Raw genomic sequence first — 26549 nt, forward strand, 5'->3', positions numbered from 1 at the left:
GCCATTCATCAACAACGTAATTATATATAGCAGTAAATTGTTTGTTTACAATCACGCGCGCCGTTCTTGAAAGTGTCCTCGAACCAAAATCGAATTGAATAAATTTTTTTTCTGGACCAATGATCCATAATAATGAGAATTTAAAGTTACGAAATTTGTTACATTTGTGATAACTCCATTTATCGATATTTAGCAATAATCAATCGATCGATGGCAATATAAACAAACAATGTACAGACATTCATTATCATAATCATCATCATAATGGATATATTTCAAAAACGGCAATTTTTTCAATTAATTCCAAATGATGATAATCAAGAATGTTTCGACCAAAAATCAATTGGAATTGAATTGGCAACATATAGTCATGTTGTTGATAATCGTCATTTCCATGAAAATGAACTTGGTGGCCAAAGAATTCATTCCGAACGTAATCTTGTACTCTATACAAATGATTATCGATTACATCTGTTTCAATATGGTTCATTCATTGATTTGAATCAATCAACGAACCAATCGAATAATGATGACGATGATGATGATGGAAAAGCGAAAAAATGGCGTCATTGGATCATACCGTTGGATTCGAAAAAAGGCCGTATCGTATCAATGTGTATGGATCAAAGTGGTGAACAATTATTAGCCATTACAAATGAATCAATCATCTATGTGATACCATTTTATTTTATCACTTATTATGACCAATCGATCGATATGTATAGAACTGTGATTGAAAAAGATGCTAGTCTACGAATGAATTGCTGTAATAATAAAACAATCGTCGAACCAACTTCAATTGTATGGTGGCAACGTAATGAACGTTATGTACAACAACGTTTATCCATCGCTGTGATTGGTACAAAACGTGGACAAATATCAATGATAGATCTGGATACTGATCAGCAATTTAATCGCTATTCTGTACCATTACCGATTGAATCATTGAATATTTATGATGAAATGTATAATCGATCATTATTGATAACATGTGCACAAGGAAAACAATATCAATTAATATTGGAAGAATTTCGTACCTCAACATCATCATTTTCATCGAATCAACATCAACAATTATCAACGACAATTGAACATTGTGAGCCATCAATTCATTGTTTATCGCCAGCAACAGCAACAACGACAACAAAAAACATGACATCATCGACACCGTTGTCAAAATTATCTGGATTCTTTACATCACGGTCATCATCATCGAAAGAATCGATGACTAAAACATCGATAAAAAATCAAACTTCAGGATTACTTTCCGGTTTTAATAATTATTATCTTTCCTGTTTATTGAATTTGCCATTTGAAAATGAAAATGATGTATTGCTTGGTCGAATCACCGGTAATCCATCGAATACTGAAGATGCTGACGGTGATGATGATGATGATGATGATTCATTAACAACCACAAAACCACAATTGATTACATTTAATAATAATGAATCGATTGTTTTACCAATTAGCAGTAAATCAACTGATAATGATGTATTTTCATTCAATGTTGATGATTTAATTGTACCGTTGATGCAAACCGCTAGTCATCAACCACAACAACAGCAGCAGCAACAACAACAACAATCTAGCCATCAAAATAATTGCGTGAAAATGGCAATTTATCCACCAAGAAATTTAAATTCCAAGACCACAAACAACAACAACAACAATATCTATGTTGTTAAATATCAAAATTGTGCCAAATTAAAATTAAGTCAAACTTTATCATCATCATCATCATCTAATATTACCACTACAACAACAACAACAACAGGAAATGAAGCCGATTTTTCCAATGATTCTGATTCTTCATCATCATCATCACCATCACAAGATTTAGATTTTCTTATAATATCAAAAAAGTCTTCCAATAGTTTAGATAATTTTTGTAATATATCTATTCATAATAATCAAATGTTGTTGGAATTGTATGAATTTCCATGGCAAAAATTTTGTACAAAAACAATTCTACTTTCATCGGCAAGATTATTTTCAATTTCATTAATGAATTCCGATACCGCTATTGGTGATGATCATGATGATGATCATGGTTCATCCACCACCAAGAATAATTTATTACGAATAATCGATTGTTCATATCGATTTCTTATGCTTGTATTTTCTAATCGTCTATCATTGATATCGAAAACATTTTCTGAACAATCAAATAAATCACATCGTACGATTAGTACCGGTAGTGTTGGTGGTGTCCGTGGTAGTAGTATCACTTCTGGTTCACCAAGATCACCATTATTATTGAAACGTAGTGATTCAAGTGGACATCGAAGATCACCATCATCAAGGAATTTTCAATCAAATGGCAATAAATTTGGTGGTGGATCATTTCGAAGAAAATTACCAGGTTCATCACGAACAACAACACCTCGATCAATATCCATGTCAAACATTTCGAATTCAATGTCAACTAATTGTTCTGCGATTGCTGAATTTAGATTCGATGAATATGAGAATAAATCAAATGAAATAATCGATGTATTTCTGGCTAATCAACAACAATGTACACATGGTATTAGTATACGTGATTATCTTTATTCAAAATTATCGATGGAAATTGCAGATCAACAACAACAACAATTGGATCATCAAGAAAGATATCTGATTGAATTACTTTCATCCACCGATCTGGATCAAGCTACCATTCAATTGGATGAAGAATTCTTGGTGGTAACTAAATATTCTGTTTATATAATTGAATCCAAGGAAAAGTCTTTTGGTCGTATATTTCATTCAGAAATTTTATCTTTTTTACATCATAATCAAGAAGAAGAAGGCTATTATCAAGATGGTGATCTTATAAATCGTGCTAAATTTTTAGTCGATTGTTTTAGTCCATCATCATCAGCATCAATGGTGTATCATCATCGTTCAAGTTTGTATAATAAAACAAGCTGTTCATCAATCGATTCCCCGTCATTGAATCATCAATTAAATCCATCAACAATGGTAATGATACCAAGTCAATCGTGGCAATTATGGTTATGTCGTTCAGCAATGTTATTAATGAATCAAATATTTGATGATAATGAACAACTTTGTTGTTTATCACAAAATGAACGTATTCGAATTGTATCGTTATTAGCGGAAAATACGAAACAATCAAACGATACAATCGATTGTACTTTTCATCTGAAACAATGGATTCAAAATCGAATGAATCAAATATTTCGATTACTTGAATTATGTCGTTGTCCAAAACGTCGTGTTATAACAGCATTGAATGTATTCAGATTTTGGTCTCTTTCCATTGGTCAAATACGGAAATTTTTTCATACACGAATCCTTTTTGAATTGAATGATGATGAACGAAATTATCTTTCATGGCAATTATTTGAAGCATTATTGGCCATTTATCAATTTCATCATCATTCTAGTCATGATGACCAAGAAAAATCATCTAGCAATAATGAAAAATCAACTTCATGTAGTGAACTTTATGAATATTTCTACAATTATCGCCAATATTATAATCATCAATTAGTATTACGTCGATTAATCGATTTAAATCTTTATAAAATGAGTGAATATGTAGCAAGATTACATGGTGATTATCTTTATTTAATTTATTTTATACTTCAATATAAATGTATGACGATGATGACAATGTTGGATGATCAACTTTCAAATTCAGATCGTCATTGTCGTCATCAGATTCTTCGATTATTAACATCAAAGCATGTTACATATGCATTGATTCTAAGTACAGAATTTATTCATCATCATCATCATCATTCCAATTGTTTGATTACGTCAAATTGTATGGTCGGTGAATGTCGTTCAATTCGTTTGATTGAACGTTATCTGCAATTTTTATTCAGTCAATTACCACAATTATCATTAAGATTTCTTCGACGTTCTACAAAAATTTTCGATCCAAGAAGATTAGCTGTACGTTTATTGATAAATCAAACATTATTTTATTGTAATCAAACATATCTTTGTAATACTGATAAACGTGATGATGACGATGATGATGATAATGATGATGGACATCTGGATCATCATGATTCAGGTGATGTTCATATGATGAATGATTCTTTGTCCGAATCAGAATGTTCAAGTCTCATTACTACGAATGGAAAATTACGTAAAAGTTTATTGCCAATTAAACGTCGTGATTTATTGAATATGGAATTATTTTTAGAATCATTATGTTTAAAAAAATTGACAACAAAATCTGAATCATCATATGATTGGTCATTCATACATACAGTTATCGGATTTATGCCAAAACATTTAAAAATTTATGAACAAAAACTTGATGAACATTATCGCAGACAAAAATCTCATCAAGAATTATCATTGTGTCCGAAAACGACATATTTTGATCATCATATAGTTGCTGGTACTCATTGTTCATTGATATTTGATCATCGTCAATATTGTTTATGGGGTCGATTTGATTATACATTCACCAATTCTGAACGTTTGGAACAAATCTTTTCATCATTCGATGATCAACAACGTAGCATAGCAGATGATCGAATACCACCACCATCAATCAAAACGAATCGATTATTAAAACCACAATTGAATCGTTTCTTTTCAACAATCATTAATGATCCAATACGCTCCATATCGATTGGTTATCAACATATGATGATTTTAACTGATAATGGTATTTATGGACTTGGTTCATCTGCATTTGGACAACTTGGATTAGGATCCGAAGTTTTACAAACACGTTATCCAACATTATTGGATTTTGGTCATGATATTCAGGATGAACGAAAAAAAATTTGGAAAATTGTATGTGGATCATATCATACACTGTTGTTATCAAATGATGGTCATCTTTATTCATTTGGTTGGTCATTACACGGTCAACTTGGTCATGGTACATTGATCGAAGATCAATTTGAACCACGATTAGTGAGATATTTTATTGATACGATAAATGTATCGATTGCTGATGTGGCTGCTGGTTATGCACATACAGCCGGTAAGTTGATTGAAATTTTTCATTTTTTGTTTTGGAACTAATTAATTTTCCCGAATTTTAGCCTTAACAACTACAGGTGATTTATACATGTTTGGTCAAAATTGTTATGGACAATTAGGCGTGGAACCAGCTGGATGTAATGGAAATAAATTTTTCATTCCACAAAAATTCACATTAATTTCTGGTCCAATACGAATGATTTGTTGTGGTCCATTTCATACGGTTGTTATTGCTGTATCTGATGAATCAGAATCATCACTAATTAGTGAAAAACTTTATTGTTGGGGTATTGATCCCAAAACATGGCGGTTAAAAATGCGTGCTGATCGTGCTGCATGGACTAATAATCAACGTAATATGAATATTGTTGTCATCTGTAAAAATCAAACCGTGGATTATTCAAAGATACGTGAAATAAATTTGGAAAAATTACCACCTGGAAGTTGTATACAGAAAATGGCAGCCGGTCAATCGCATACATTATTGTTGACTGATCAAGGTTTAATCTATACCTTCGGTAATGGACGTGATGGACAATTGGGTCTGTTGAAACAATCATCATTGGAAGCCGAATTTCAAGCACAACCTGTATCGATAAATTGTCAGGATGATGATCATGACGCTGATGAATATTATCAACAAAATCATTTTATCGATATTGCATGTGGTTCATTTCATTCATTAGCCATTGATTTCGATGGTAATGTTTGGGGTTGGGGCCAAAATTCAAATGGACAACTTTTTGATGGACAATCAAATACAATGACTACCACTACTGCAACATCATCAGGTGATTGTGATGATTTAACTGTAACATTATCACATGATGGCCATGGTAGTATTGGCAATGATTCACCGCGAAGATATGAATCGAGACATATTACAATTAATTTGAATTCTTCTTCTTCTTCTTCTTCAACCTCATCAAATCAAATGATTTTGGCATCTAGTGGTGGTTCACCAAAACATAATCATTGTCAACCATCAATTCTGTTTTGCATATCAAATATAATGGAAGCGCATGATCAAAATTTCAATACATTTGATTATGATAATTTTACTGGTTGGCAAATACCAATCGATATTGATGATGATCGTCAATCGATTTTAAACAAGCCATTGAGATTGCAAAGAAAAATTCTTTTAACCATCCTGCATAATCGTCATGATTTAAATATCAATTCATTGATTCGAAGGTAAATCTTTCATCTACGGATATTCAGTTTGCTAATTTTTTTCTTTATAATTTCTTTCCATTTAGATTTGAACGATTAGAATTATATCAACTTTGTTCATTTGTATCATGGATAGCTAATGATTTAATTGGATCAGTAAAATTTCAGTTCAATGCCCTAAGACAAGAATTGAATGCAAAAAATGACGATGATGATGATGAAGTAGACATGAAACGTAAAAAATTGATTAATGAAATTTCAAATTTGTTGAAATTTTATCTTGAACAAATTGATTTGAATCATCATAAAATTAAATCCTCACCTTCATCATCGATACAATGTAAATTGACGGCAAAATTATTGGAAAATCTTTTACAATTTTGGAATGAATTTCAACTTCAGGATAATCATAATCAAATATATCCAGAAGATTTTATTGAAATTTTGGAACAAATTTTTTTTGCTGAATCAATGATTAATCCATATTTTGGTCCACAATTATTATGTCTTGTAAAACAACATGAACAAGATGATATTCGCCAACAAATAGGAATGACTGATCAATTATTAACAAGAATTGTCAAAAAATCTGATGAATTGATTCGAAAACAGTCATCATCTAAATCCGAAGATCATCAAGATCCAATTGTAACATTACAAGAATTATTTTCGCAAACATTATCAACTGGTAGCTCGATATTTGAATGTCCAAATCGAATAGATGAACAACAACAATCATCTAATCATTCACAATGGCCATTAGAAATACAATGGCAAAATATTGTTGATGAATATCTGAAGAAGCCACCACCATTAGTGAATCATAAACAACAAGATGATAATCATCAATCGATTGTTGAGATTGAAATTTCAAGCGATATTGAAAATGATCCATTATTATTGTTATTTAAATGTGGCCATTGTATGACTAGAACAAAATTTCAATCACAATATCAATTGTCCAATTGTGATGGTTCATCATCAATCGAACCATTCACGGTGATTAATCAAAAATTATCAACAACAGAAATTGATTCGGAATTTTTGAATGACGCTATTAAAGATTTAAAGTGTATCGAATGTTATCAACAACAGAAAAAAATATGAATAAAAAATGGAAATTCTAAAAGAATTTTATTTTCAAAAAAAAAAATTCATTCAAAGAACAGCCTCTTGAAATGGCATTTTAGTCAATGTTGATACGGGCCATAAATCCGGTGTTAAATAGGAATAAGTTTTCTGTATAGCCAAATAGGTTGCTTTGGCAAAATTGCCCATAGTACATGTTGATCCACGTGATGATGTATAACAATCTTGAATACCAGCCATAGTTAATAATTTTTTTGGTACTGGTGCCGATACAATACCGGTACCACGTGGTGCTGGAATCAAACGTACGGTTACTGAACCACATTTTCCAGTTACCTAATAATATAAAATTAGAAAAATTTTAAAGAATTAGAATGTTTGAAGTATGGTCTTTCTTAATTGTCAGAGTAATATAAATCACAATACAAAAAGCTAATGGAATATACTTCTGAAAATCAAGACCTCAAGTAATCTAAATATTAGAAAACGAAGTCGGATTTTCTACTATTCAACGTTGCCACGTAAAATCAGGACAATCTTAATAATTATTATGTCCGACCAAAAGTGACTAAAAACATGGATCATAATCAATTGTCAAGTTCATCAAAGATTGAAAATCAATCCAATAAACCAACAGATTGATCAGATACCATGAACGTTGGTTAAAGTGTGTGTGTGTAGATTGAAAATGAAACCGATGCTTACCTTACAAGGTACGGTATGTGGTGCACCGATTTTATTACCCCAATAACCACGACGTACGGGTATTATGGATAATTTTGCCATAATAATAGCACCACGAATAGCCGTTGCTACTTCTTTACTACATTTTACGCCAAGACCAACATGACCATTTGAATCACCAATAGCAACAAATGCTTTGAATCGGGTACGTTGACCGGCACGTGTTTGTTTCTGTACCGGTTTTACAGCCAAAACATCATCGGTTAAGTTTCCACGGATAAAATGGTCAATAATTTCTGCTTCTTTGATTGGCAAAGAAAATCGATAAATTTCTTCCAATGATTTAATATGGCCCTGTACAACTAAACGGCCAAGTTTCGTCAATGGATTCCATGCTTTTTGAGCATCTTTATCGGAACGGCCACGTCCTCGACCACGGCCACGACCACGACCACGGCCACCGAATCCGCCACGAAAACCACCACGACCACCTTCACGTTGTCCACCGGCTGGAGCAGCGTCCGCCATTTCTATTTTGAAACAAATGAAAGAATAAAAAAAACGAAAAAAATCGACAAAAATGATAGAGAAAATTGACGAAATTCAATTCGAATTGTATATTTCTTCGATTACACGATGATCAGGGTTATTTTAAAATTAATTAATCTCAAAAATTCCCGATCCAAACTTACGGGTAATGTCAAAAGAAAATTTGGTTGAAAAAAAGAACGAAAAACGAAATGATCACAACGAGGCTTCAGACACTTGTGAGAGGAATAAATGAATTTCCACAGCACTCAACGTGTGAAAAGCAGGAAACACGCTGTCACATGCAAGAATTAGCAAGAAAGGAAGATCGGCCTTTTTTTTCGTTCGACGCAAGCGCATTAATCAATGGCCTATGACGCCATCTATTAGGTTAGAAAATCAATCCATAACTTAATGATTGATTTGAATTGAATTGAATTTCTGATAAAATTTATTGATTTTTTATGATTTTCATTCAATAATTATAAAATTAATCAGATTAAAAATTGATTTTTAATCATAATAATCTTGATTACTGGTGTTTGATTGAAGAAAATGGTTAAAAATAACTTTAATTCGTAACATCATTTATGAACGGTAATCAATGTCTTTTTTGCTCTTGTGTAAACTTGAATGTTGTTTTCATATTTTGTTTTTTGGTGGTTGTTTGGTGGTGACTTTGAATCGGTAGAAAATTGAAATTTGTGGTTTTTTTGATGATAATTCATTAGAAGATTATTCGTTTAACCACCATGCTTGTCCGAAACTTTTTTCAAGCCGGTTAGTTTTTTCTTAATTTTCTTTTAAATTGATGGTAATTCATTCATTGATTTCTATTTTTATTAGCACGATTGTTGAACAATGCTCAACATCGAACGGCATTGATAATGGCATTACAACAACAAAACCAGCAACAATTTCGTATGATTAGTTCACGATCAGCACCACCATTGCCGGCAATTGATGATGAAGTTGGCAATGAATATGATCCAAAAATGGATGGCTCATTGGAAGATTTTCTTAACATTCGTTTTGGTTCAAATATGCCAACTATAATGGATGAAAAAAGTGAACGTCGTGATTTAGTGAATTTTCCACGACCAGTGCATGTTGATTTTCCTGAACCATGTCGTTTAGGTATCATACCGGAATCATGGTTTCAAATGTTTTATGATAAAACCGGTGTTACTGGTCCTTATTGTTTCTTTTGGGGTTTTTTGACATTTCTATTATCAAAAGAATGGCTTGTATTTGAACATGAATTATTGGTCGGTATTGAAGCTACAATTATTCTTGGTTTTGCTGCCAAAACATTTGGACCAGCCATTCGTAATAAAAACTGTGCCAAAGTTGATGTAAGTGTTTTATTTTTCGAATACGAATTTTTTTCATATTTTGTTTTTGTTTCTTTTCTTGCAAAATTTAGGCAATCGAAAAATCATGGGATGATTGGCAAAAAGGAATGATTAAATTCTTGAATGATTTCATTAAATCAGAGGAATCTGTTCGTGATGCACCAAAACAACATTCAATACTGTTCGATGCAAAACGTGAAAATGTTCAATTACAATTGGAAGCTGAATATCGCCGTAGACAAATGGAAGCCTATCAAGAAGTACGACGACGTCTTAATTATCTAGTAGCTAAAGAAGAAGCTGAACGACAATTTCAACAAAAATATATGGTACAATGGATTATCGATAATGTGGCTAAAGGTATAACACCAGCACAGGAAAAAGATACATTACGTACAACATTGGCCGATTTGAAACGTTTATCGAATACAGTGAAAATTTAAATTTCAAAAATAAATATAACTAAAATAAAATACAATCAATTGATGATTGATTGAAATTAATTAATCAAATGAAATTTTTTTAGTTTTAATAATAATAAAAAAAATGTGTAATGAGATAAAAAAAAAAATTTCCAATAAATCATTTCAATATAAATCGAATGAAAGACGATCTGGATATCGAAATATTAATTAGTATAAATAGATTGATGCAATGAATTTCATTATTAAACAATGAATGTTCATGTAGCATCCAAAAAAATTTTTTTTATTATTCTAATTAATATTCAAGTCATGAAAGAATATTGTTGTTTGATTGATCTGATGTTACATTGGTTGTTAGGGTTATTTGTAATCCATTATCATCTATCCATCTATAATGAGATGTTTCTCTTGTTAGGATTTTTCATTCTCTTTATTGTTGTCATGTACAACGATGAGATGAAAAAAGAACGAACGAATCCACCACTTATGGATATTCAATCATTCTGGCTGTGTTTTGTTTTTTATCTCCAAAAATTACATGTCGATTATAATCGAACATGAAAACAAAAACATCGATACATTCGTGCATCGAATCGTTCATCACATCATCAGAGATATATTCATATTGACTATTACAGCCACACACAAATACCTTCTAAACAAAACAAAACAAAGAAAAAGTTTCAAAACCAAAAAAAAAAAAAAAGAAAAATCGATTATTCAACAAAAAAAAAAAACACCAGAATAAATGTATCGCTTTCACTAAATCATGAATGAATGCAAAAATTATGCTGTAATAAGCGTTTCAAGTTCAAGCAATCAAACAAAAAAAGAAGCAGCTTGTTCACACGCCCACAGCCAACTAAAAAAAAACGAGAACAAGAATCAAAAAATGATCAAAATCATTTTTTTTGGATGTGCTGATTTTGTTTTTTTTTTCATTACGCAAGAATTGACAAAAATTATGAATGTTCAAATTGTGTGCATGTTTTTTTTTGGTCTGGCTGGCTGGGATTTTTTTTTGTTTTTGATTTCACTCATTTTAAAATCTTTCCAAATCTGTAATTATGAATAATGAATATTCAGTACATTTCATTTCATTTGATTTCATTTTTTTGTACGCAGAATAAAAATTCCAAAGATGGACCCAGACAAATTTATGCTGCAATACGATTGCCGGGTTGACGACACGAAACGAAAAAAATTTTTTTCATTGGACATGATGGATATCGGAAGGTATAAAAAAAAATTCACATTGATCCAATACTTTTGACGTCGTCAGGTAAGTGAAACTTTTGAAATTTTTTCGACAGCAATAGATAAACGTGTTGAAAAATCAATACAGACAACACCATTTTTTTTTTGTTCATACCAGGAACAAAAAAATTTGCTTGACTGAACGAACGAACGAACCGAATTTCATTTCCTGAATATTTTTTTTTTATTATCAAGAATCGCGATCATTATGGGGAAAAAAAATTCTTTATTGACAATATGGAGCATAAGCAAAAAAAACCGAATGTGTCTTTTTCTTAATTTCCGGACAAAGATGTTTGTGGACACACACACCCACACCCACATCTATCTATCTATTAATTTATAAAAGCAAAGAGAGAGAGAAAAAACATGGCTATCACATGATAATAATACAAGCAAATGTTTCTTGTATGTGCGTGTTTCGTGTGTTTGTGTTTTGTTTTGTTTCAATTTGTGAATTTTCACACATTTTCTCATCAAACAAACAAACAAACATGCAACAGCATACGACGACAGCAAACGACGATTATGACATCAATAGTGACAACAAAAGTGGAGAAAAAAAAATGAAAAGATCAACTGGAAAAAAATATCGATCTCGATCGATTTACAGAATATTCGATCTATTCGGTCCTTTTGTGTGTGTGTGTGTGTGTGTGTGTGTATATGTCATAGACAGGAAACATGAGAGAGTGAGTGAGAGACTATTATATTCTGTCCATCAAGAGAAGTTCTTTAATATCGATTAAAATATTATTGTCATTGTATGAGAAAGAGAAAAAAATCGATAAAAAAAACAATTTTTTTCCAGTGTTGTTGTTGTTCCAGTTTAATCTGGTTTTTTTTCTCTCTCTCGATATTCTGTGTTTGTGTGTGTGTGTGTGTGTTTCATTAATTTCATTCTATAAATCGATTCAATTAAGATATTTAGAAACTGTGTATTTTTTTCTGGGAAACAAAACAAATATCGATTGGTTTATCAACAAAAAAAAATATGATAATAAACCACTACGACAAAGATTATTTTTTTATTATTGTTGTTGGGATTGTGGATGGTGGTGGTAGTTTTTTTTTCCGAATAAAATCAAAATATCATCTTCATTATCATTTTCGTCAATTTTTTTTTTTTTTTTTGATTCGAGAAAACAGAGAGAAAAAAAATTGACAACCATGATGATCATAACAAGAGAAAATTCTGTGTCAAATAGAAAAATCAAACTTTATCTTTTCACCAAAAAAAAAAAAAAAAAATTATCAAAGATTGATGTCAATAGGAAAAAATTGATGAAAATAATTCATTATTTCCTGTTTCCACTAAACAATGCTGTTAGCATTTTGAAATCAAAAATCAAAACTAGCGGTATACGAATATAATATGTGTAATGTGTAATGTGCACACATATATTTTTCTATCCACTCACTCGTACACGTTTGCCCATTCATAAACAGAATCAAATTCATTTGTTCAAGCACAATGAATAATAGAATCATGCGCTTGACATTTTTTTCTCTTTTTTTTTCATTCACAATGTTCCATTTGGAACACACGCACACAACCACAAATACAGACTTGTAAAAAGAAAAAGATCACGAGTCTTCTTCGTAGACTAGACTTTTGAAATATATCTTCATAGTAGACGACAGACGATGACGATCACAGCGGCTATCAGCGATCATGACTTGGCGCCCAAAATTCATCTAAATTCCATACTTTGGTGCGTGTTTCGATTGTAAACAAAAAGAATATTCTTTTCGTCATTCTGGAATAACAGAGACAACAATGTTAACATCATCGATAAATTCCATTGTGATGTGAATTTTTTTTTTGTTTTTGTCCATTTTTTTTTTATTATTGTCACCGTCCTCTGTGTCTATCCACATATAACATTCTTTTGATTTTCAAATCAATCTATCAAATCGATATTTGATCGATTCATTGATTTATTATCAATTTCATTCATTCATTCATTTTTTTCTGTATTCTGTTTCCGATTCATTTATTCTTTGTGTATGTGGGCTTGTGTGTATCTGTGTGTGTTTTGTTTTTGTTTTTGTTTTGAAAAATTCATCACTTTTCATCATCGACAACATCAACGATCAACAAATCATGACATGAAAAATCAATTCAATTCGTCTGACCATTTCTCTTTTTTCTTTTCTATTGATTGATTGAATCAAATTGTATTTTCTCGTGCATCATCAATCGTCATCTAGATCATCATCATCATCAAGATCATGTTTAAATTCAATTTATCATCAACAACAACAACAACATGATCACGTCTATAAAATAGTTCAGTGTTCGTGTTTTGTTTGAAAATTTTTTCATCCAGAATTTTTTCTTCTTTTGTTTTGCCAAAGAAAATTACATTACAATTTCATTCGATTCGATTCGTGGAAAAGATTCACTCATCATCATCATCGTCATCATCGAAAAAAAGTAAGTAAAAAAGAAAAACATTTCAAATGTCGTGATACCGTTGCACTTACGAAAAAAAACGATATTTTTATAAATAAATAAAAAAAAAATGAAAATCGATAGACGAATCAATGTGAAAAAAAAAGAAAATTTGACTATGTGAATTCCATGTTTTATTTCCAGTCTGTTTGAGAACCAATGGTTTCCGTTTTTTCTGTTTTTTTTTTCATTTTCCATTTCATATTTGCTTTTTTTTTCGTTTATTCATATATCGCCAATGTTTGTCGTCGATATCTATATTTTTTTTTTTTTTTTTGCTGTTTGTAATATAAATAAACATGGATATACACATGGTTGGTCCATTGAATTATTGAATAAAACTCATCGTCATCATCATCATTTCATCGTTCAACGTTTAAATAACCATTGAAGAAAATTCTGGAATTTTAAAATTGAAATGAAATTGAATTTTTTATTTTTATTTCATATTCAATGAATTCTGTTTCAATTCTCGTGACCATTTGTTTTCTCTTTCGCTCTCTCTCTCTCTCTCTCTCTTGAAACATCACAATTCTTGCACTGTGTGTGTGTGTGCCCTATTCTTGATGATGGATGAATCGAAATTGTGAATTTTTCTTCATTTATTTGAAATGTTTTTTTTTCGTTTTTTTTTGTTTCTGTTCAGTACCATTGTTTTTTTTTTCATTTGCCAAAACTTTTTTTTTAGTGATCATTATTCATATGATCATCATCATCATTCACAGAATACCTACTTATCATAATGATGATGATAATAATGATAAGAAATCTATCAACTAGATAAGAGAAGAGAAAAAAAAATCCATTTCTCATGGGATATCTTTTACACCTTCGTCGGTGATGAACAATTCTTTTTGTTTTAATTTTGTCCACAACCTAATTCCTATATGTGTGTGTAGGTGTGTAGGTGTCAGATGTACGCAATAATTCATAGAATAAATGAATGAAAACAAACAAACAAATAAATAAATGGAAAAAAACATAAACTTGAAATTTCGTTGTTGTTGTTGTTGCTGTTCCAGAAACAGAATAAATAAAATGCAATAAGTATAAAAAGAACTAACAAATAATGAATGAATGAATGAATGAATTTTTCATTATTCATCCTGTTTACCATTCTTCGTTGTTGTTGTTGTTGTCTATTTCCTAATGTCATTTATTTTTATTTTCATCTTCTATTCCTTTGTTATCATACATTCATTCATTTTCACCAATTAAAATGACCATTAGTTGGTCAAGGTCTTCGGTGTGTGTGTATGTTTGTTTGTTTGCTGTACATGTTAATTACTGGACATTATCAACAACAACTTGGCCTTTTTTGGCTCTATATTCCTGATTCGGAAGTTGTTTTTTTTGCACTAGATTCTCACTTGTACTAGTTGATATTTAATATTTTAATTATTCAGAATTGATTGTCATATTTTTGTACACTCGAGTATGTGTCATCCGTTGATGAATGGTTGGTTTTTTCCGGTTTTTTTTTCTTCTGGTTGTCGAAAATATTCCAGATTTATGATGATCTGATCAGACTGTCATCATTATCCAATTATTTTTCCATTTTCTCTCTGTGTATGTGGTGAGGTTGGAAAGAATGAAAAAAAAAAATTACTCGACGACGACCAATTTCTTGTCCAAAGAAAAACAAATCATTTGCATAAACCATGTGTGTGTGTGTGCGTGTTTGAGTTCGTTATATTGATAATGATGATCCATGGTTATAGTAGGTGTGTGTGTGTGTACGAAAAAAAACGGTAATTTGAAACTTGAAATTTTCATCTCATGAAATAATAATTGTAATAATTTGTAATATGGGATTCGTTCGAATGTTAATTTGACACTTTCTCTCTCTCTCTCTCTCTTTCTTTCTTTCGACTATTCATATATCTCATATACTAGTCACAAGATATCTTTCCATATTTCATTTTGTCTAGAAATTTCAATATTTATTTTGGGCGCACGTACGTTATTGTGTGTGTGTGTGTGTGTTATTTTGTATTTTTTTCTGGATCAATTTAGCGGATATTACAACATCATCTTTGTTGTTGACAATTTTGTTATTCCAATCATTCATTGATGATGATGTTAATGATGATGATCATATGATGATGACGATGATGATTGTGTCGTATGATCACTCATCATAATTAATAATAACGATATTGATATTCTTTCCACTCTATCCATCCAAAACAAATAAAATAATTGAGCGAATGATTGAAAATGCTGCCCAAAATTAACTCTTTTTTGATGCCAATAATGCTTCTCTAATGATATTTTTACGTGGCCCGACGAATTTTTTTTTCTTTTCATTCCAACATTCTTGACATCTTGTTTCGTCATTTCGATTGTTTTTTTTTCTTTCTTCTTGTTCTTCTACTTTCATTTGATGAATGAGAATTGAACATTTCATTCAGTACACACAACAACAATTCATCATTTGCTAAACTAAATGAAATTATATACATCTGTCTCATCTGTCTTGTTTTGCATATCTCCCTCTTTGTGGGTGTGGTTCGCATTTTCTCTCTCTCTCTCTCTTCGAAAAAAAATCAGAAGAGACAGAATATATGCACTTAAAGAATGACAGTGCTATAGCGCTATAGAGCATAGAGAGAAAAAATAAATGAGTCTTGTGAAATAATAGAATATGGTTCACACACACACACACAAACACATGCACTGACTACAATTCCCTTATCATGAATATATTCTTTTCAGGAGAGGATACCTGAAAAGAATTTTTGTTTTTTTTTTCACCCATTAATATCATTTCTGTCTTTGCCAGTGTGTGTGTGTCATTGATGTTTGCGTGTGTGTGTGTGTGTTTTGCTTTGGTTCATTTAATTGGATAATGTTCAACAACAATGGTGTTGTGAATTTTTTTCGTTTCGTTTCGTTTTTTTGTTTTAAATTAAAAAAAAAATTCTGAACGTGAAAATGGCATTAATAATGGATTGACCATGATGGGAATTAGGTTTCCACCGCCACATCATCATTGTTGTGACAATTTTTTTTTTTTTTTGATGAAAAATTTAAATATCACGACTGTGTGCGTGGGAAAAAATGACATTTTTCATTTGGGAAAAAAAAAATTTTTTTTTCTCTCATATTCTTGGTGGACATTTTTCAAAAATTTTTTTTTCCTTTTTCATTTCACTGGCAAGAATCTTTCATTTTTTTTTTCATTTTTCGCAAAAGTTCCATTAACATTATCTGTCATGTCGAGTTTTCTTTTTTTTTCTTTGAAAAAAAATTTTTTTTTCTCTCTTGTTCCTTAATTCCGGCTGTGTTTGTTTTCGTCTAGTGGTTAGGTTAAAACTTTTGAAACGTTAAAAAAAACGGGTAAAACTTGTGTATAGTTTTATGAGGAAAAACCGCTGAAAATATAAATAAATAATCGGTTGAAAACAACAAACTTTCACACACACACAAAAATACTCATCATCACTCAATATATTCGTGTGTGTGTGTGTTGTTTTTTTTCGGTTGTTTGTGATGAAAAGTTTTTGAGAATTTAAAAAAAAATCACCCCATTCACTTCCACAGAATCTACAGAATCCATAAACTTTTTAGTTTTACATTCCCGTAAATCGTTTTGTTGTTGTTGTTTATGTTTGAAAATTATCAAGTTGCAGAATTTTTTTTTAAATAAAAAAATTCCTCCACCACCACTATCATCATCATCATCATTTCAATCAAGGTATTCTGAGGAATTTTTATTTCTTTGGTTCAAAAAAAAGAATCCACCTTGGCGATTTTTTTGTCTTTTCGGTTATTTTTAGCAACACTGAAAAAAAAAATTTTTTTGGTCAAACGAATGAATGAGAAAAAAAAATTGGTAATAAATTACCAATCAACAACGCCATCGAAATGATGAAAAATCATCAACAGTCTGTACATTGTTCATTGTGATATTGTAACTACGTGATTGGAATTTTTTCATTATTATCAAACTCATTCTCGGTGTGTGTGTGTGTGTGTGTTTGTTATCTGGGTCATTTCGATTTTTATTTTTTATTAGTATTTCACATGTTTCAACAACAACAACCTTTTTTTCAAGTATTCTGTCTATAAACTAATATTTTCACCAACCACCAAATAAACCATATTTTCGGTTGATGGCTGTGGCTATTGTTCATTTTTTTTTTGGATTCCACTATTCATTGATCATATCTCTCTTTCTCATTACATGGTCATTACCATACCCATTGGAACACAATGATCCATTTTCTGGTTCATTATTCATTCGATAAAAAGAAGAAAATTTTTCAATTTGTTCATACTATTGTATTTGGTTGGACCAAAGTTTTGTTGTTGTTGTTGTTGTTGTCTCGTTTTTGTTCCACATAGAAAACAAATCATCAGAAATCATAAAAAGTTCATGTATATAATTAATAAATGGACATCAATCTTTTCAATACTTACTAGCATCATATGATGTTGAGTTGATTGTTTTTTGTTGTTGTTGTTAATTGAAAAACAATATCGAATAGCTGAAAACAATGAAAATCATGGATAACGACGACGACAAGAAGATTGCATTTCGTGGAAATGAAATGAATTTTCTTTTGCTCTGCATAATGAATTTTTATTATCTGGTCCGGTTAATTTTACTTGTCCATTCATTTTCATTAATGGTACACATAAATTTTCATTTTCTTTTTTGTTATTAATTTGAAATCCGTTTTTTTCGTTTTTTTGTTTTTTGTTTTGTTTTGTTCATTGAATTTGTATGAATAATTGGGCTTGTTGGTAGCCATTTTCATTTTCCATCAAATGCCAAACATGAACAACAACAGAATAAAATGGACAATCAAATTCATAAAGATAAAGAATCTGTGCAATAAAAAAAATAGAAATCAAACAGAATCAGAATTTGATCCAATTTTTTTTTGGCCACAATTGGCATTGTATTTTCTTCTGTGTTGTTTTATCGATGTTTATTGTTTTTTTTTCTATTCTTGTTGTTCACTCATGTCGAAATAGTTGATTGTTTTTTTTTGAGGGGGTGTAAAAATAGGAAAAAAAAGAAAAGAAAATTGGATTGAGGAAGAAAACCATTCCCTTTACAATAAAAATCAAGAATCAAGAATCGAGAATCGAGAATCAAATATCAATTGTCATATCAAATTAGTAGTATCAGAACATGTATATAATATATCAGTTTTCCAGATTGTTGTTTTGCCTCAATTGAAAAAGTTTTGCACTTTTAATTCACAAACAATCAACATCATCTGATAATTTTTTTTTTGTTGTGTTCGTCCAAAAGTAAACTTTTCTTTTTCATTTTTCGGCCAACAATTTGGTTTGTACTTTTGAGAAACTTTTTTCTTCGTTCTCTTTTTGTTTATATTGAAATTGTTCCTTTTCAATTTCATCCAACATCGTCGAGAATTTTTTCTGAAGATCATTATCATTTGAATCTTTAGAATTTTCTTTCTTTCACACTTTTTTTCGCTTTCTCTTTTTTTCCTTTATTCAATTTTGCCATATGTTCGATTGTTCGATTATTCCATCAATAATTAATATTGTTTTCAATATCGATCTATTCAGAATTTGTCCATTTTTGTCATCATTATCATCGATATATTGCGTATTGATCCTATTTAATGATACAGAATTCAATACACCTGCACATTTAGTGGATTAATGTATATCGATCCAAGTTGAGTGGTGCACAAAAGTATCGATGGAAATAAAAATAGAAACGAAAAACTTCCTGGGAAGATTTTTTTCTTGCCAATGTCGTCATTGATGAAGATATATCATTTTTAATCAATCAATCTTTTGATTTAATTATGAATACCACATAGTATCGATGATGATGATTCTAGACTCTTCTTCTAGATTCTTGAGAAACAGAATTCATCAATTTTGAATAAATGAATGTGATTTCTTTCTGTGTGTGTGTGTGTCTGTGTCTGTGACGATGACGACATTTGCGTTTATTTTAATCATATGATAATGACGATGGTGATGATCGTTTTTTTGTTGTTGTTGATAATGGATTCTATTCATTTTATATTTTCACATCAATGAATCTTTATTCTAATGGAAATTTTGTTTTTTTGGTTTTTTGTTTTTTTTTGTTGTTGAATTTCATTTTATTCAACGCCATTTGATTGGTTGTTTGTTTACCGGTTGTTGTTGGTGGTTGTGGTGATCGCAGTGGTAGTGGTAATAATGTTATTTTTTTCTGAAGGAAATTGAAAGATTTTAAATCGATAATTTAGTGAAAAAAGATTTGAAAAATGCGATTATTTTTCCCATTCGGATGATCAAGCCCTGGTTTTTTTTTGTCTTTGCGGTTTTTTGTTTGATTCAATTTTTTTGATTGATTTTCGATGATCACGCACAGAATTTTTTTTGTTGTTGTTGTTGCATTTGGTGAATTTGATTTCATATTTTATAAATCATTGAATGTAACTGCAATGCAACAACAACTACAACAACAACAACGAAAACACAGTTGTTTGTTTGGTTCATATATCATCATTAATTTTATTTACTATCCACGTTTTTTTACCATCCATCCATGATTTTTTTTTTTGACCACATTTACATATTGCACACATACATACACACACACGAATGGATTCATTGCTGTTTGACATTCAAACATTTTTTTTCAATTTAAAATTCAAAAAATTTTTCAAAATTTTCACTCATGCGTGGCTACATTAATCATATTCATGGTTAATGATGATGATACGGTAAATGAAAGTGAAAAAAAAATTCATAATTCATTCATATATATGTTAGGTTAGGTATGTTAACCTAACCAACCTAAACAACCTAACCTAATGATAATGATTTTTGTTGCTTAGGCTACTGATTCGTTCGACAACGAGAATTGATTCTAGGAACAAACAAATCTGATAAATAGAGACGAATAAATGATTCTAATTATATTGATAAACACTGATGATTCATTCATTCATTCATACATTCATGTTATTTACACAGTAAATTACATTTTTTTTTATTATGTATTTTTCTTGGATTCCGTTTCATTCCATTTCATTTCATTTCATATACAACTTGTCCATTTATTATTATTATCATCATCATCATCATCATCAATATCATAAATCATTCATAAATGATTATGATTACATGTTTTTAGCTGTTGTTTTGTTTATGTCAATGTCGTACCATTCCTGTTTTTTTTTTTCATTTATTTTCATATAAATAAATGAAAAAAAAAACACACACATACACAAACATAGTGACTATTGTTGTTGTCTCTATTACTATTTCTACCGGAAATTATTTTCATCTCATCGATATCATTATTATGTTAATATAGCCATTTGTGTATGTTTTGGTTGGTCGGTTGAAACGGAAAATAATGGAATATTTTCAATGTTCAATCCTATGATGTGTGTGTGTGTGTGTGTTTGTCTGATTCTATTTTTATCATCATCGTGTTTTGTTTTTTGATTTCTCCGATTCCTGTTCCTGTTTATTTATTTTATAAAATGAAATTCTATATATTCTCCGGTTTATTGATAACACGAATACGGAGAGAGTGAAATTGTTGTCAAGAATTTTTTTATTTCTCGTTTTTTTTCGTTGTCATCCTATAATGTGTATGTTTGAATGTTCCAAGAACAATTAGCGTACAAATTCAAAATGACAGTAAACATTTACTAGTAGTAATGATACACTACCGCTACTGCTACTACTACTACTGACTACCAAATGATGGCTGATTGTAAGATGTTTTCATATCATCCGTTTGACTTTGAAACAAAACAAACGAAAAAAAACCGAGAGAGAGAGAGAGAGAAAAAAAGACTTTTCCATCAACCCAGCAAGAAAAAAAAAATAAAATTATCCCCAAACAACATCCAACAAAATCTTATTTTGGATCATATAATATTGCGTTGGCGTTTATTTTATTTTTTTTTTCGTTGTTGGAACAAATTTTCGTTTGTTTTATATGCTTTTTGGAAGCAATAACGTTTTTTTTCTCTGTCTCTCTCTCTCTCTCTCTCTCTCTCTCTCGTTATTGATCTCATTTTCCATCTCCATTCTTTTTTTTAGTATATATTTAGTCGACTACAACGACAACGACAACGACGACGATGAAACACGGACAATTTGGTAATAAATCACTGAAAGATTTTTATTTTTTTTTCTCGGTGTTCAATAGATATTTAATAGCTGGCTGTTTGGTAAGTCGTTTAGTTAGTTGAAAGAAAAAAAAGCTAAAGATTAAGATTGAGAATCTCTTTCGCACATACGCACACGCACACACGTAAAAGTAAAAGAAAATCGAAACGGTGTGTATTTCTTTGTAAGCATTACACGGTTATACACGAATTATATTATCATACACTGTCTTTCTTGGCCCCACATTTAGTATCGGTTCTTGGTACAGATTTTTTTTTATTATTTTTCATATTACAGATTTACTACTACTACTACTTCTTCTACCACTGTAACTGCTTCTACTTGACCGTGACCACAAATTTGATTATCAAGATGATACCGTATACCGTAAATCCGGTGATACGACATGATGATGATCCGATTATATGATGGTGGACAGTGTTTTTTTTTTCTCATTTCAATCGTGTTAACAAATGTAATGAGATTTTGATTTTTTTTTTCATTTCAAAAATTCTTTGGAAATCTTTTTTTTTTATGTAAAAAATTTTCTTGTCATTGCTTCTGCTGCAAATGATGCAGCTGCTGATATTTATGGTAGTGAAGCCAACTTTTCGCATACGTCTGCTGTGCGTGTGTGTGCGAGTATGAATGATTGCCCAATCACCAGTGAAGTCAACTTGACTTTCGTGCTTGAGTAAAAAAATTTTTTTTTTTTTTCGAGAAAATTGTGAAATTTGTTATCGATGATTTTTGTGTTTTCTCGGAAAAAAAAATTGTTCTCATGTTGTTGTTTGATATCCACCATGATGAACAATGACATGAATTGACAGGCCTTTTTTTTACTTTTGATCGATAACCACCACTAAATATATATATGTGTGTGGCCGCCATCAATTGAATTGCAATGATGATTAGCATGATGATGACGACGCTTGTGTGTGTGTGTGTGTGTGTGTGTGTCCACCATCGATTAATCGACCATAAACTCGTTCATCAAAAAAAAAAAGTTGAACTTGAAATATAATACACGCCTATTTGAACAGCAAAACGATAATCATGTCCATCAATTGATTGACCAATGAAGCTCAATAAAAAAAAAAATTCAGTCAATTGCGTTGGTCACATGTTTTATTTTATTGAACATTTTATTTTTTTTTTCTTTTTGTTTGGCGAGGGTGGATGGATTTTGAATTGAATTCCGGAATTTTATTTTATTTTTTTTTTGTTCATTGAAAAATCAACAACAAAAGACGTATAAGATGAACAAAAAAATAAAGTAAACGATAACAACAACAACATTGAACAATGTCAATGTTATTGCAAAAAAAAAAAAAATTTCTTCTGTGGTGGCGTGTTAACGTCATCGATGATGAACCCCAAGTCGAACAGATGAGTTGAATGAAAATGCGTTTTGAGTTTAGTTGAATAAATGTAGTTGATGATGATAATTACGCTACATATTACGGTGACCATCGACTTTGATTTTTTCGTTTCAAAATTTCATGTATCAAAATAGAAATATAACGATGTCAAGCAGCAGTTCGAAAGATGTTCCAACAAAGACCGAACCGGATTCGATTATTGGTATATCAAATCTGAATGAAATAATGAAAGTAATCAATAATATGAATCGCGAAATTCGTAAGTTGCGAAAAGAAGTCAATAAAAATAAAGAACAAAATGCAACATCATCATCATCATCTGACGAGTTACGATCAGATTTGATCGAAATGGCTAAATCAAAATCAACGAATTCATCCTGATGGATGGTTCTTATCTTGTGAAGCGGCTTTTAACGTTCAGGATATTATCGATGAGAAACAAAAATATTTCAATATCATTAGTGCTTTGAATAAAGATCAATTAGCTAGCGTACAATATGTACATGCTAGGCCATATGTTTCTGGACATTTGCAAGCATTGAAATCAGCATTGATAGTCGCATATAAGCCAACTGAAGAAGAAAGAATGAACAAGATTCTGTCCAAGATTCGTCTTTAGATATTGATCAACGACCATCGGCAGCATATAGACAGATGGCTAATTGGGCTAAGGGTATTTTGGATAAACGAGTTATTATGTCTCTTTGGTCGAAACTACTACCTGATAATATTGCTCCCACAATTTTTCAAAACATTAATTACAAGGATTTAACTGATGAACGTATATGTCGTATTGTGGAATCTGCAGATGAATTAATGGCACGTCATGGTGATAAAAAACATGTAAATTCAATGAATCGATCGAGAAAATCATCACCATCTCGTTTGTCGGATTCGAATAAATCATCATACATACCAGCTTCACTTCGTTATTATTATTATTGAACAATTTTGTCAATTGAAATTTTCACCATTCCATTTGGATCTGTGAATTTTATGTTCATGTTCATGTGTCTGTGAATAGATTGAATTTTTTCTTCCTTATAAATGCATTAGTTAGGAATAAATTCTACTACGAATTTGTGATTCGTTCATTCAAAATTATTATTGCTTTTTTCTTTCTCTATCCATCTTCGATTCTCAGTTGAATAAATTTCTAAGAAAAAAAAAATTCTTCATCATTCCAATTACGCATACCGTTCTCTTTGGTTCGTTTCTTTTTGACACCTGAATTTTTTTTTTTTTTTTTTTTTTTGACTCACCGATTGATTGATTACAATCGAATTGTATGTTTGTTTTGGTGTGTATAAACATGAATACCACTACTAGTACTACTATTACCACCACCACTACTGTTGCTTGGAAAGAAAGATTCAAATTTTGAAAATGGAAAACGTTTTTCTACTGGTTCAATTTCAAATTCTGAATTTTTTTTTTTTTTTGTTTTAATCGATTCTGATGAATAAATTGTTTATTGGAATTTTGGATTTTTTTTCCATCTTTGTACTTGACATTACCGAAGAAGAAAAAAATTCCAATGATTGATGATGATCATGAGGAAAAAAAAATTTTTTTTTTTTTGTTCAAAATCAGCTCAAGACACCGAAAAAGTGAATGAAGAAATGGCCAAGTCAAAGTCAGAGAATAAAATCGAATGAAAAATTTACACAATAAGACAATTATCGATTATATAAAGTTTTTGTTTTCCACAATTTTCACCATAATTTCATAAGTCACGATACGTTTAAAACGAATGTAAACGTTGAAAAAAAAATTTCGTTTTTGTTTCAATCTAAATATAATGTACGTATTCCGTGATATTGGCAATATTTATTCTCATTTTCAATCTGCAGAAATCATCCGCATCAATTTGGTCTGAATTTTGCAATAAAAACTGTGTAGAATGGCGTGTGTGTGTGTGTTTGAATGCAATTTTTGTTTATATTTGAGTGGGACGCGGGGAAAATGAAAATATTTTCCCAACTCTCAATGAAATGGTAAAAAAATTGACTATCATCATTTAATTGAATCATTAAAATGTGTGGATACTCGAATAAAAAACGAAACAAAATTGAAACGAATGATTTGAATGTTGATTTTGATGATGATGATGATGATGATGATGACGGTAAAACACACACACACACACACAGACGTGTGCATCTTGCATAATTTTTTGTGGAACATGAAAATGAAAACATTATTCCCGTCATCATTATCATCGACAAAAAAAAAATGAATTCCATCCATGCATATGGATAGTAGTAGTAGCAATGTAATTTGTATAACAAATCATCATTGGCTAAAGAATAAAGAAATGAAATGAAAATTGTTCCAATGGGAATCGATTCTATTCAATGAGTGAATGAATGTAAATGATGATGATGATGCAAAACAAAACGAAAAAAAAAATTCCTGTTGACAATAAAAAAAAAATCCATAAAAATTGATGAATAATTAAAATTTCATTCAACAACAACAACACACACGCATTCACACGAAAAGAATATTCTTCTTTCGAATTGGCCATCCACATTCACATTATTCTTGTTATTGTTGATGTTTACATCTTAATTGGTTACCATTTGGATATTCTTTCGTTGTTGTTGTTGCTGTTGTTGTTGTTGTTGTTGTGAATCAAACAAAATTCTCACACAACTGCACCTGCCTCTTTTTTTCCATTTTGCACTTCACATTTGTTTTTCTACAATTTAATTCGACAATTTGATGCTAAAAATAACAAACAGTGACAAATTGAAACAAAGAGAAAAGATGAGAAAAAAAATGACGTCAATTTTTTAAAATTCCAGGAAAAAAAACTTTGATTGTTTTTGATCAAAAAAAAAAAAAAAAAAAAACAAAAACCAAACACAAAAAAAAATCAAAACACAAGAGATTGTATTTCGTTCAACAACATTTTACTGATTTATAGAATGATTGGTTCATTCATTCATTCATTCATTCGTTGGTTGGTTGGTTGATCGATTTGGTGGAAAACATGCATTTCACGCTCTATGATGGCTGTGGTGGTGTGGTGGTACTAAAAGTGTTGTTGTTTGGTGAAATTCTCTTTTAACTCCATTTCAGAATTTTTTTTATTTTAAATTTGTGATGG

General features: G+C 30.5%; 4 protein-coding genes across 4 annotated transcripts; 3 read left to right on the top strand and 1 right to left on the bottom strand.

Moving 5' to 3' along the window:
* Positions 1 to 36: 36 nt before the first annotated feature.
* Positions 37 to 7270, top strand: LOC124490891 (uncharacterized). The gene is made up of 3 exons (XM_047053459.2): positions 37 to 4963; positions 5025 to 6159; positions 6225 to 7270. Exons 1-3 carry the CDS (start codon positions 265 to 267, stop codon positions 7243 to 7245), a joined length of 6855 nt encoding a protein of 2284 aa, XP_046909415.2. The 5' UTR covers positions 37 to 264; the 3' UTR covers positions 7246 to 7270.
* On the bottom strand, positions 7254 to 8742 carry RpS2 (ribosomal protein S2). The gene is made up of 3 exons (XM_047053464.2): positions 8604 to 8742; positions 7933 to 8441; positions 7254 to 7563 (listed from the first exon to the last, which is right to left on the bottom strand). The coding sequence occupies exons 2-3, from the start codon at positions 8437 to 8439 to the stop codon at positions 7297 to 7299; spliced, it is 774 nt and encodes a 257-aa protein (XP_046909420.1). The 5' UTR covers positions 8440 to 8441; positions 8604 to 8742; the 3' UTR covers positions 7254 to 7296.
* A 295-nt stretch (positions 8743 to 9037) lies between these two features.
* Positions 9038 to 10391, top strand: ATPsynB (ATP synthase subunit b, mitochondrial). Its single transcript, XM_047053461.2, has 3 exons — positions 9038 to 9219; positions 9286 to 9794; positions 9866 to 10391. Exons 1-3 carry the CDS (start codon positions 9192 to 9194, stop codon positions 10235 to 10237), a joined length of 909 nt encoding a protein of 302 aa, XP_046909417.1. The 5' UTR covers positions 9038 to 9191; the 3' UTR covers positions 10238 to 10391.
* A 13187-nt stretch (positions 10392 to 23578) lies between these two features.
* LOC124500631 (uncharacterized) lies at positions 23579 to 24546 on the top strand. Its single transcript, XM_075729979.1, is given in 3 exon segments — positions 23579 to 23693; positions 23776 to 24041; positions 24044 to 24546. Coding segments are annotated over 3 exon segments (717 nt in total). The 3' UTR covers positions 24380 to 24546.
* Positions 24547 to 26549: the final 2003 nt, after the last annotated feature.

Source organism: Dermatophagoides farinae, chromosome 4 (genome assembly GCF_024713945.1).
Source record: "Dermatophagoides farinae isolate YC_2012a chromosome 4, ASM2471394v1, whole genome shotgun sequence".
NCBI classification, from domain to species: Eukaryota; Metazoa; Arthropoda; class Arachnida; order Sarcoptiformes; family Pyroglyphidae; genus Dermatophagoides; species Dermatophagoides farinae.

Coding starts and splice junctions, on each gene's coding strand:
- ATPsynB (XM_047053461.2), top strand. CDS start 9,192: ATGCTTGTCCGAAACTTTTTTCAAGCCG. Junction 9,220..9,285: donor CCGAAACTTTTTTCAAGCCG/GTTAGTTTTTTC, acceptor TATTTTTATTAG/CACGATTGTTGAACAATGCT. Junction 9,795..9,865: donor AAAACTGTGCCAAAGTTGAT/GTAAGTGTTTTA, acceptor TGCAAAATTTAG/GCAATCGAAAAATCATGGGA.
- RpS2 (XM_047053464.2), bottom strand. CDS start 8,439: ATGGCGGACGCTGCTCCAGCCGGTGGACAACGTGAAGGTGGTCGTGGT. Junction 7,564..7,932: donor CACATACCGTACCTTGTAAG/GTAAGCATCGGT, acceptor TTATATTATTAG/GTAACTGGAAAATGTGGTTC.
- LOC124490891 (XM_047053459.2), top strand. CDS start 265: ATGGATATATTTCAAAAACGGCAATTTTTTCAATTAATTCCAAATGAT. Junction 4,964..5,024: donor TGGTTATGCACATACAGCCG/GTAAGTTGATTG, acceptor CCCGAATTTTAG/CCTTAACAACTACAGGTGAT. Junction 6,160..6,224: donor ATCAATTCATTGATTCGAAG/GTAAATCTTTCA, acceptor CTTTCCATTTAG/ATTTGAACGATTAGAATTAT.